General features: G+C 46.0%; 1 protein-coding gene across 2 annotated transcripts in view; it reads right to left on the bottom strand.

Annotated features, from left to right (window-relative positions):
* Positions 1-12,874, bottom strand: part of npepps (aminopeptidase puromycin sensitive) — an 18,500-nt gene continuing 5,626 nt past the window's right edge. Inside the window, exons 6-23 of one of the 2 annotated variants that reach the window (XM_068595589.1) lie at positions 11,779-11,979; positions 11,497-11,593; positions 11,375-11,408; positions 10,426-10,540; positions 9,971-10,135; positions 8,541-8,645; positions 8,396-8,456; positions 8,213-8,322; positions 7,946-8,009; positions 7,236-7,378; positions 5,888-6,022; positions 4,784-5,003; positions 3,901-4,043; positions 3,530-3,586; positions 3,168-3,275; positions 2,720-2,875; positions 2,571-2,618; positions 1-1,787 (exon numbers count right to left, since the gene is read on the bottom strand). In XM_068595589.1, the coding sequence (XP_068451690.1) occupies positions 1,641-1,787; positions 2,571-2,618; positions 2,720-2,875; positions 3,168-3,275; positions 3,530-3,586; positions 3,901-4,043; positions 4,784-5,003; positions 5,888-6,022; positions 7,236-7,378; positions 7,946-8,009; positions 8,213-8,322; positions 8,396-8,456; positions 8,541-8,645; positions 9,971-10,135; positions 10,426-10,540; positions 11,375-11,408; positions 11,497-11,593; positions 11,779-11,979 (2,109 nt within the window). In that variant the 3' untranslated portion in view covers positions 1-1,640. The remainder of the gene's footprint in view (positions 1,788-2,570; positions 2,619-2,719; positions 2,876-3,167; positions 3,276-3,529; positions 3,587-3,900; positions 4,044-4,783; positions 5,004-5,887; positions 6,023-7,235; positions 7,379-7,945; positions 8,010-8,212; positions 8,323-8,395; positions 8,457-8,540; positions 8,646-9,970; positions 10,136-10,425; positions 10,541-11,374; positions 11,409-11,496; positions 11,594-11,778; positions 11,980-12,874) is intronic. The other variant, XM_068595588.1, reaches the window with a different exon arrangement.

Consider the following 12,874-nt stretch of genomic DNA (forward strand, 5'->3'; position numbering starts at 1 on the left):
CATCATTTGTTTTTATAATCCTTTTTCACTTTAATGAACACCAACTGTAGTTTTAAACAAAAAAAAAAAGAATAAACAAAACAAAAAAAGAACAAATGTTTTGGGTGTGGGGAAAAGGGGAGGAGTCAACAACGGGTCGGATGACTTGGGTCGGTATGCTTCTTCATAAAACCACATCAAATTGTAAATTCTATATAGATATACTCGTTCAACAAGTCTGCATATTCTGTCACATTAGATACATTTTGACGTTATGTGGAAATAAACTATTTTCACCAGTTTTCCCGCGTTAAATATTTTTCTGCAAACCAGTCGAACAGATTTAAGGCCTCCGAGTTCGTCAGCGGAGTCCGGTGGATCTGTCGCGTCCACCAAGTCCGGGATCGGGACCTGGACCTCCATTAAGAGGCGTTTCCTGCTGTCAGAAAGAGGAATAAAAGGCCCTGAAGAGCGATGTTGTGATCTTCTTTTTTTGTAGTCTCAACTGTCTCGCCTCTGAATAAAAACATGATCTCAACACTTAAATAAATCACTGCATCTGATGTTTTATAAAACATGCCGATATCTTCTTTTCATTGGAGGGTGGCAGATAAAGAAACAGGGGGGGGGGGGGGGGGCAATATGTTCGTTGATGATTCAAACTATACAAACTCTTGACTGAACAGAGCTGGAGGGGTTTTGGAGGAGGGAGGGGACAGGAAACCATGAACCTTTTTCATTATTTATAAACATCGTCTGCAAAGAAACAAACCAAACAAAAGACATCTTGCATTATACAGTTCACAATGTAGTACCATGCTATCGCTGCTCGCCTCGTCTAACCGTTTATTAGCGATGGAGGATATCAGTGCTGTTGGAGACTACAACACACACTACGTTATTAACCCTACTCCGCCCACTCTCAACCAATCACTCTGCTCTCACCCAATCACATCGCCCGAAAGGACAGGGAGGAGGTGTGAATTACTTGTGATGAGAATGGGGAGGAGGGTTGGGGAGGATTTCGAAAATTGAAAATAAAGTAAATTTGTTGTTTGTACAGAAAACAAACCAAAGTAAACAAAGCAGCAAATGCAGAAGAAAAAACAAAAATCACAATTCATGCATTAAAAAATGAGTGGCAGCAGGAAAAAAAATCAAAAAAAGGGGGAGGGGGTGTCGAGGTGGGGGATTCACAGTTTTCTCAGCTACGACGCAGAGATGGATGACGGTGTGCATACGGGCCGGTGGTGCAGAGTGTTAGCATTAGCGTTAGCGGTCACGTCTCAATGGGACGGCGTTTCCGGGACTCCGTTTTCGATAATGTCACTCGTCGAAAAAGTGCCGTCCGCTCGCGGGCAAAATGGGGGGAGAGGTGGGAGGCGGGAGAGGGGCGGGGGTAAAACTCTACATTCCTGGTCCGACTAAAAATGAATTTGCTTCGTTAACGTAGAAAGAGTCTCTTTTTGTCGTTAAATTCTCGGCTTTTGCCGTTTTCTCGTTTTCCCCACACACAGTTTCTTAAGAGTAATGAAGCCGGCTGCGAGGACGCCGTGGTCTGCAGTAGGGGAGGGAGGGGGGAGGAGCTATGATGGTGGAAGGTCCGCGCTGGAGGGGGGAGGAGTAAGGGAGGAGTTGAACTGGAAGGAGGTGGCGGCGGCTCAGACGGGGGGCGCTTTGCGCTGCAGTAGATACTGAGAGATGTCGTCGGCGTCGCGCTTCAGCCAGGCGACGTTGAGGTTGATGTTCTCGCAGCACTGCTGCACCGTGCGCTCGGCCGACGGCGCCGGGTGACTCTCGAAGAAACTCTGCGGGGACAAAAGACACACGCGGAGCGTTTGAGGGCGTTTCTCTTCTCGGTAAAACTTTCAATGTCTGGCGTCAAAGTTTGTGATGTCATCGGTGGACACACATCTGAGCAGCTTCAGAAGAACTTAAGTTGGTAGATTAAAGAACGTTTTACTGCGAGCAGGGTTCATAAGCATTGTGACCAATGAGTTACTATGACTTTTAACCACATTTACATGACTTTTAACCACATTTACACAAGCAAACATTGTGTGAAATGTGTGTGTAAACAGTACAAAGTGATAAAATGTAGTATTTAAACTAACAATGAGGATTCAAAGCATACAGTAAACCTTAAATGACTCAAATGAATGAGAGACAATAGTTTGATTAAAAGAACAAACATTCATATAGATGCCTGTATGTATGCTGCTGATATTTTGAGCCTCTTTCTTTTCAAAGCAGATTCATTATTTCACACTCAGTTTGAATGAACGTCATGAACACATGAATATAACACATTTACACGACTTTTGGGATTTTTTTCCTAAGGACTTTTCTTGGAAATAACCATTTTAAAATTCCTTGACTTTTTCCCAGGTTTTCCCTGACAGTGTGAGTCCTGCTTTAGAAATGCTTCACTGCTCTGCAATTCTGCCCCCTGGTGGTCAAAAGTGGCCTAGTAACATGTTGCAACAGTATTATTTGATTTAAAAATCAGTTTTTTCATAAAAAACAACAATGAACCTCCTTAAAAAACAACCAATAAAAATGTTGAGAAAAAAAATGAAGCTCTCGCTCACCTTCACTTCAGCGGCCATTTTGTCGCCAGCAAATCCATCAACTGTGAGCTGCAACGACGTCAAACACAATAAAGAGTTTTTAATTTGAAAACAAGGAGCAGACAGTCGCAGGAACACAAATGGTTACCGCGGCGTGAACGCGCTCCGACCTTGATGAGCCGTGATATGAGGAAGCCGCCCTGGTAGCGGTTGTAAAGCTCCTCCCAGTTGTCCTTCACGAACTTCCAGGCGGCTTTCCGGCCTTGTTTACTGCTCCCGGCCACGCCCCCGATTACTGACACCGTGTCCTGGGGACGGACGTCTTCCTGCCGGGGGGGAAAGGGACGAGACCCAGAGAGAGAGTCGGGGTTAGCCGAGGAGACGGTGGGAAACGCTGCCGGACTTTTTGGACATTGAACTGAACAAAAAAGCCCAACGCTAATTCGCGGCGCTCGTAGTTGGCGCCTCATTATCTCGCTCTCGGCGTCGGAGTAATCATTAAGCCACAAAACCCCGACTCAAAGTCCAGATAAACAAAAGGAACGGAAACTGGGTCACATTTTCCTCCGAAACAAAAAGCAGAACCGCATCAACGAGTTTTCACAACAAAATGTTTACCGAGAGCGCGAAGCTGAGGACCTTCTGGATGAGGTCGGGGGCCGAGATGGCGCCGAGCACTCGCTCGATGCGATTCTTCTCCTCCTGCATGTCGGCCTGTTTGTGGAGCTGGAGAGAGAGAGAGAGAGAGGGAGAGAGAGAGAGGGAGGGAGAGAGGGAGAGACAAGAAGATGAGAACACATCGGTGTGCATGATGTTGGCCAATGCATTTTCATGACTTTAAGCCACATTTTCATGACTTTAAGCCACATTTTCATGACTTTAAGCCTCATTTCCATGAGCGTAAGAGCCCTGATGATCACTTCTCTCAGGTCTGTTCATGCAGAACACACAGCGTTGCCTCCGTAGTGACGGCGCCTCACCTTCAGCATTGTGTCCAGTGTGGCGCTGTCTCCGTGCTTCAGCACCGTTAAATACACCTGGAAGGCACAAAGCGGTACTTCAGTGGGATGCCGCTTGTGACCACGACACTGATGCCGCCAGACGTCAACGCTATTACAACATGTGAAGATGTGAATGCAGTCTGTGTGTGGAGGACCATTTGGACTTTGGTTGGACGTGTAACCGGCAGACTTACGCTCTTTTCTCTACATGCTAAAAACTAGCAGAGAAAAGATCTTTTCAGGCCTGTGAGGAACTTTGCAGCCGGATTAAGGAAAACAGCAATATGAATAATGATGACATCATCACAACACAACTATGGCGAGCGCTCGCGGCGTTCCCTCGCGCTCACCGGGCTGCGCAGGTCCGCCGGCAGGACGGGCTTCCCCTCCACGTGGTCCCTGAACCTCCGCCGGGCTTCTTCCAGCGTGGGCTTGTGTCCCGCTTTACCCAGCTTCCCCAGAACCAGACTCCTCAGCAGAGCGTCCAGGTGGCCTGCAGGACACACACACACACACACACACACACACACACACACACACACACACACACACACACACTTAAGTTACTGCACCAACACAATAAGATAGACAACTACACACATAAACACACACTGAAGTTATTGCATTAACACAACAAGACAGACAACTACACACACACACACACACACACACACACACACACACACACTGGTGCTGTTACTGCACCAACACACCAACACACCATATAGACAAACATATTTATACACACACATACAGACAGACAGACAGACAGACACATATTTATATACACACACATACATGTATGTATAAGTATGTGTGTACATAAATACACAATATAGACATATAAATACACACACACATATATATACACTCTCTCACACACACACACACACACACATATATTCATATATACACACGCACACACACGTTCATACACACACACACATTTATACACACACACTTATATATGCATGCACGCGCGCACACGCACGCACGCACGCACGCACACACACACACACACACACACACACGTGATGTAGGAACATTTCCTGTTGATACATTTTAAGGTTAATTACTTGACATAAAATGGTTTTATGCAACTTCACAGGAAGCGGCTCAGTTTTGAGGATGAAAGTAATAAAATAATCTTCAGTCGCAGCTTGAAGCTGGTTTGTGAGGTGTGTAAATGAAAGCTCTGCTCTAGCTGAAGCCCAGAAGAAGAAGCGTCCTCACCCTCCCCCGGCTTGCAGTCCCAGCCCAGCTCCAGGCCGATGGGGGTGAAGAGGTCCCGGATGAACTCCTGGATCTCCTCGTGGAAGTCGGTGTGCGACAGCAGCGAGGACAGCACGCCCAGGTTGCAGCTCAGGTCGCTCCACACCGTGTAGTTGGGCTCGTTGACGAACGCCTCCATCAGCTTCAGCACCTCCACCGTGCTGATCATCCCGGCACGAGACTGAACGCAACAACAACAACACTTCTATGACTTCAAACCACATTAATATGACTTTAAACCACATTAACATGACTCTAAACCACATTAACATGACTTTAAACCACATTAACATGACTTTAAACCACATTAATATGACTTTAAACCACATTAACATGACTTTAAACCACATTAATATGACTTTAAACCACATTAACATGACTTTAAACCACATTAACATGACTCTAAACCACATTAACATGACTCTAAACCACATTAACATGACTTTAAACCACATTAACATGACTTTAAACCACATTAACATGACTCTAAACCACATTAACATGACTTCAAACCACATTAACATGACTTTAAACCACATTAATATGACTTTAAACCACATTAACATGACTTTAAACCACATTAACATGACTCTAAACCACATTAACATGACTTCAAACCACATTAACATGACTTTAAACCACATTAATATGACTTTAAACCACATTAATATGACTCTAAACCACATTAACATGACTTTAAACCACATTAATATGACTTTAAACCACATTAATATGACATTAAACCACATTCATATGACTTTAAACCACATTAACATGACTTTAAACCACATTAATTTGACTTTTAACCACATTAATATGACTTTTAACCACATTAATATGACTTTTAACCATATTAACATGACTTTTAACCACATTAACATGACTTTAAACCACATTAACATGACTTTTAACCACATTAATATGACTTTTAACCATATTAACATGACTTTTAACCACATTAATATGACCTTTAACTATGCATGTGTGTGTGTAAGAGTGTGTGTGCCTGTGCCCGAGCATGTGCGTGCATGAAAGTGTATGTGTGTGTGTGTGTGTGTGTGTCACCAGGGAGAAGAGGTCGTTCTGCAGGCCGAGTCGGTCCACGGGCTGCAGGCTCAGGTCTCGAACCCCCGGCAGCAGGCTCTCCAGCATGCTGGTGCTGTACTGGATGCGGTAGAAACCCACGGTGCCGGGATTGATCTGTGAACGGCAGGGACACGGCGGCATCAGACCGCCGGCTCCTTTCAGGGCGTCTCATCCAGCCCGGCTGACAGGGAGCGAGACCGCGACATATTTTTCAGTGAAAAAACTGTTAAAATGGCAAAACATTGTCTCACTGAGGCATGCTGGGACTTAAAACTTGCATAAGCGATTTGCACTTGCTTTATGACGCGTGGGCGGTTACTTAAAAAAAGAAATTCCACGATATGCATCCTGTAAATGAAGTTAAACAACGATGTGATTCCAGAGATAATTAAGGAAAGATTTTTATTTCTTTTGTCCGATAAGAGGCGTTTTGTGCTTCAGAGGTTATTAAAGGGGGCGGAGTTATCGCAGCATGTGACGAATCACAATCAAAGTCTTGAACTATAATAAATCAGACGAATACGTAGAAGTTAGACACGTAACTCAGGCTGACAGGTAACAGCAGAGTTTAAAACTGCTCCTCATGAGATGTGAATATATTATGTTTTTGTGTCTTTGCTCCAAAGTCCATTTCACGCTTGTTGGAGAGAGAAAGAAAAGAATGAAAATACGTCCGAGCGACACATTAACTTCACACAGAGACACGCGAGATCTGATCGTTGACACATTCACAGTCGGCGATTCGTTGGCAGCCGACATTTGTTGTTGTTGTTGTTGTTGTTGCACGCTACCGTTTAAACTGTGTTACTTTTAGTCAGAATCAGAACTTTGACTTCTTCGTATTCGTGTAAAGTCCTCTCCCAGCGAGCTCTGGTGCTTTTACGCGGGTTGATCTCGCACCTGCAACGTCTCCGGCTTCAGGAAACGAACCTCGGCTTTCAACAAAAGAATCAGTTGAAATATATATTTAAAAAAAGGAACTCCAATCTGTGAACTTTGCATAAACTTCCCATAAAATCAGATCGAGGCGTCGTGACTCATTAAATTCAGCTCGAGGAAACCGGATCCCCTTCGGTCAAAGTTTAACTTTAACGTCTGAGCGAAAGAGCCAAAAAAATAAAAACACGGCGACCGCCACGGCTTAAAGTTTGACATCGCCTGCGTGACCTTTGACCCAAATGTGTCCGCAGCTACGTCACAAATAATCCACGTAGAACAACGGCTGCCAGCTTAAATGATGCAAACACTGACTCGGAGTCGGGTTCAGGAGAGAGGAGGGAAAACGGGCGAAGCGCCGGTCTGAGCACGCGGGGCGGCGCGGCCTCACCTTCACCCACTGGTCGGGCGCCACGCCGCTCACGGTGACGGTCGTCTCGGGTCTGTCCAGCAGAACCTTGAGCTTGGTGCATTTGGGGTCTTCGCTGGTACAAATGCTGACGGGCACCATCCAGCCGGGGCTGTTGTCGCCTGCTAGACGACAACACAAGTCAAGTGAGACGCGACGAAAAGGCAACGAGGCGATAAAACACGATCTTCATTCAGCTGCAGCGACGCACGGACAGAAATACAAATAAATATGGGATGTAAAATGTACAATAAGTACAATAATAACGGGACAAAGTGGCAGTGATGTGATTTAAAAGTTGCCGCAAAGTAACAACGGACAACAGACTGGAAATATGATATGATTAAGTAATGATACGCTGTAAAAATATAGCATTATAACAAAGTATGTGATGTAGTGAAACAGTATAACATTACTGTAAAGTATGGTATCATATATAGTATTCGGTGAAATGCAGTACTATAGCGAAACAAAATATATTGTTTAGTATAATACATGTAATAGAAAATATTACGTATATTTTTTTTTCCCTCACTTTGTCTTTAGTTTTCAACAGTATAAAAACATATTTTCACATTTCTTTGTCAATGTTTCAGTTGCATGTCTCGGTACACGTGAGACTCTGGTACAAAATATGAATAATAATATTATATTTGAGACAAAAAAAAGAAACACGAGGGCTGTAAACTCACCGCTGTGAGGTCCACTGGCACAGAACTTCTTCTGAGACAACTTCAGGATGCGGTCGCCACCTTGCTGTAAATAAACATCGTGGTTAGCGTGTGCGTGTGTGTGTGTGTGTGTGTGTGCGTGTGTGTGTGAGAGATAAAATCAGCAAGCAGGCCACTAAAATAGAACCAGCCGTCACTTTGTCACTTCTGAAGAGGAAAAAGAAGATAATAAGTGCCGGCGAGACAAAATGTCCGACATGGATTTAAAGCGCCAGCGGCTCGGCTCACCTGCTGCTCCTCCACCTCGATGATGGGGAAGCCCATCTGCTGGGTCCACGAGCTCATCACCTGAGCGATGGGTTTCCCGCTGGCCTGTTCCAGACAGTCCCACAGGTCCTCTGAGGGGACAGCAGGGGGTCAGAGCAGGGAGGGGGGAATCAACACAACGGCGACGGGGAAACGCCTTCTTACCTGTCGAAGCATTTTTGTGTTGGAACTTCATAAGGTAGGCGTGCATTCCTTTCCTGAAGTCCTACGAGAAAAAAGGGAAGAGCGGGAGGTGAAGCTCGACGGACAGCGAGGAGGAGAGGATGGAGCAGAGAGAGGAAACACCGACCTCGTCTCCCGTGTAGTTGTGCAGCATCCGGATCACAGACGCCCCTTTGCTGTAGGAGATGGCGTCGAAGATCTCGTCCACCTCGGACGGATGGCCCACGTTCACCTGGAGGCGGGAACGCAGAGACAGGAAGCGGACGGTGAGGAGGCGGTCGCTGGTTCACACGTTACACGGACCGCTTTTTACATCACTTATTTTCTTCCGCACACATTTTGACACTACACTTCCAGCTTATTGGACTAAACACGACTCATTTCTTCTATTCTTCTTCTTCTCACTGCTCAGAGAGACTTTTGGCTCTTTCTTCACCGGTCTGGTTGAACAAACAGCGGTTGGGTCTCCGTGTACAAAAGAAACAACAATTCATACAAAATAACGTCCTATTTTTACAACCTATAAACCGTTTTTTTGACTATAGGAACTTTTCCCAGGGACTAGAACCTCTAACCCGTCTCTCGACCTCCTTTGCCCTGTGTTTGAGTCGTGGGAGGAACCCCAAATTAATTCCAATACTTTTGTTTATTGTATGTACTTGTTCAGCAAAGTCTTTGTAAAAAAAAATTATATCTGCAAAAACATAATCACTTTTAACATCCAGCATGATATGAGCCCCCAAAAAAGCCTCCTGGAGCGTCAATAAGACACCTTTTTGGAAAGATTAGGACCTAAAGAATCAGAATCTCCCACAACAATTACAATAAAACAAAGAATTGGCCTGTTAGGAAGGAGTTCAGACAAAAAACTGTCATTCGATTGAAAAATTATGTATTTCATGCTAAAACATTGTCTGAATGGTGCATGCTGGGACTTCATTTGGCCGCGGGAGGATTTTCGCGCACGGTTTCCAAAAGGTTAAACTCCCCCTAAGCGCCCTAGTCGGGGGAATACAGCGACTTTCTGGGCGTGGTTTGCAGAGATGACCTGAGGGGAAGTCCTCGGGCATCGATTCAGGGCCATTTAAAGTCGGACATTTCTCTGTATTTGATCACATTTTGGGCAAATTGAGGCGTCGCTGTCACTTTCGGACTCATTTTAAAAAGGATTAGAGACAAAGAGCGAGCGAGAGACGTTAACGAGGGAATAATCAACATGATTTATTTCAAGGGTTACTTTTTTTAAAAGTGCCAATAAATAACCGTCAGACGGATGAGTCACCGTGGAGACACTCGCTCGCGTTCATGCTCCCTCCTCTGCATTTTAATCATCAGCAGGTGTTTTCAAACGTCTAAATCTTTTAACCACCGCGATGCAGACGGCTGCAGAAAGCGCTCAGCTCCTTGAAAAGTAGACGGAAACGACCGTCAACATCCTGGTGACGACAGCGCGGCAATACAGCCTGGACCCAATAGAGCCCGCCGGCTCACAGCGGTGTACTTTAATACACACTTCCTGTTTGTGTCTACATCCTGGTCTTAGTCCCTCCGGCTCACCTCTATGGGATGGCTGCTGTCCAGCGCGTCCAGGTCCAGGGCGCGGGTGTAGTCGGCCGAGACGAACTGGGTCCAGATGTCGTACTCGGGGAAGCAGTGGTCCACGCACAGGTACTCGATCCAGGAGGCGAAACCCTCATTGAGCCACAGGTGGGTCCACCATTCCTGCACACACACACACACACACACACACACACACACACACACACACACACACACGAGATGACCTAAACGTGATGCCCTACGTTAAAGATACTAACACAATCCAACACATTACAGTACTTTCTGAAGGGCAGTGGATTTAAAAAAAACGCGTTAATGTCCAACATTCAGACAAATACGATCCAAAGAGAGGCGATAACTGTTAAAATAACCCTAAAATGTTTAAATTGACTGTATTGAATTGTATACTAATGTCTTCTTCTTCTCCTCCTCCTCAGTTTATGTCCTCTTACCATCGTCACCAGGTTTCCGAACCACTGGTGGGCGAGTTCGTGTCCGACCACCAGCGCCACCCACTGCCTGGAGGACGCGCAGGAGTCTTTGGGGTCGATTAGCAGCGCCGTCTCCCTGTAAACAACAACAACAACAACAACAACACAGAGTGAGCGACGAGGCTTCTGATCTGAGGCAGCCGTTCCCTCCATCAAACCGTAGCCCGCCGCTCGTGTGCCGAGTCCCACCGCCCGAACGGCGAGCCGAAGCAGAAGGCGATTAAAAAGCCCTCGCGGCTGTTGAGCAGACGGACGACTGCAGCGAGGACTTTGAGGGAAAGAAAGAGTGGAGGGTGGAGGGGCCTGCAGCTGCCCAGATTAAATCACTTGGTCTTTAAAAACGTCAGGAAGTCATTCCCCAGAGCCCCGAGAAACGTTTTAAAACAGTTCCCAAACCAAAAGATTTCCCAGGATAAAAAACAGGAAGTCATCATGTTTGTGACCGTTGGAATGTTCATTTTAAATGTCATTTATCCAAAATGGCGGTTATTCAACTGTCTGTCACTCAAACAAATTGTTCAATTCATTAATTAGGCTATGTGTCATCCAAAAGCTGAGACCCTGAAGATGAATCGAGACACAGCTCGGCATCAAGTATTCAAACGTCTGAGGTTTAGAGTGAAACGGGGCCTACAGGACGATGATGGAGGCGTATAGAGACACTCACAAGCTCAAAATAACACATGAAGACACCAGAACCTTGAGGGACAACGTCATTTTAGGTGATTTTTCCATTCTGGAAAACGTCTGAGAAACCGCCTAACTGTCAAATAGCGAGGAAAAGACTCTGACTGCTCCAGGTCTCTGGCTCGTGGTTATTTTGCTTCATTTCCAGACATCCCAGCATGAGGCGGTTGGTCCCAACCAGTATCCTGGCTGTGAATGTCGTTCCAGAGCAGGTAAGTCTTACCTGTAGGTCACAAGGCCCCAGTTCTCCATGGCACCTGAGTGAAGGGGGAGAGAGGTGGAGGTTTCACTTTCAGCACTTTCAGCATTACATGTGTCAGAAGCAGCGAACGGACGGCGACTCACCGGCAGCGAAGTCAGCGATCGCTATGAGATCGATTTTAGGCAACGGGTACGGAACGTTGAAGTAGTCTTTGTAGAACGGCAAAGTCTTAGTCGCAACCTGCAAACAAACAAACAACAGACGGTGGATGAAGAACTTCAGGCTGATAGTTAATGTTCAAGCAGATTTAAGAATTTACATGTTTGTAGTTTTTATATAATTTCTCTGAGCAAAGGCAAAACCAGCTATACACACACACACACACAACCACATGAATACACACACACACACACACACACACTCACCTCCAGGGCGAACTTCCCCTGCTCCGCCTTCCCGATGGGCGTGTACACGCGCACCGTGACGCCGTCTGTCGACTGGCTCTCCACAAAGTCGTATTCTCCGATGACGAACGCCACGAGGTACGTGGACATGACGGGCGTGGTGGCGAACCGCATCTCCACCAGGTTCTCGTCCTCCGGGTATGGCTTTCGGTCGATGACATTCTGTTGGGGCGAGACGCGGCGGCGCGTTAACGAGCAGCACAAACAACGCACGGTGGGGGGGGGGGGGGGGGGGGGGGCGCGAGGTCGACGGGGTCAAACTCATCAGAGCGCTTCGTCCTCTTGAGCTCAGATCTACTTGACGACGTAGCGCCCGTTAGCTTCTGACGTTTCTGCGGCACGAGGAGAGACTCTTTGGCCCGACAGCCGGGCGACAGCAGAGGTCAGAGGTCAGACGACATCTGGAACCATCCAGCAATTTTTTTTTTTTTTTTTTTTAAAAAAAAGGTTATTTTTCCTCATCGTCGTCAAAAATCATGAACGGATTAAAATGAAAGCTTAACAATGTGTTAGTCCGTCTCTAAATAATCTGACTTCCTGTCTGTGGCTCTCAGTTCATTGGAGCTCATCGCTTTTTAAAAAAAATGTCATTTGTTCTTAGGCCTTTTTTTTATTTTGATGTTAAAAAACAAAAAAGGAAATGGAGCTTTTGTCAGGGACTATTTTCAGCAGCGGATTAATCCACATTTGGTGCTCTAGTGAGTGTTTTTGACAGCAGAGCGGTGTCGGTGTATGTGTGTGTGTGTGTGTGTGTGGGGGGGGGGGTTGAGTCAAAATAAACTATAGAGTGTGTGTGTGTGTGTGTGTTCATGGTGATAAAGGAACAAGTCACCCAGGGCAACAGAGAGGCTCTTTGTATTTAATGCCTCTGTACGGCTCAGGAACAAGAGATATGGGGCTTTGATGCACACACGCACGCGCACACGCACACACACACACACACACACACGCACACGCACACACACACGCACACGCACACGCACACGCACACACACGCACACACTACTCGTTAGTGCAAAGCATTTGCCGTTTGTTTGTTTGCCAACGAAAAAAAGAA

The sequence above is a fragment of the Clinocottus analis genome, unplaced genomic scaffold, assembly GCF_023055335.1.
Source record: "Clinocottus analis isolate CAN_PGR_092001 unplaced genomic scaffold, fCliAna1.0.p SCAF_31, whole genome shotgun sequence".
NCBI classification, from domain to species: domain Eukaryota; kingdom Metazoa; phylum Chordata; class Actinopteri; order Perciformes; family Cottidae; genus Clinocottus; species Clinocottus analis.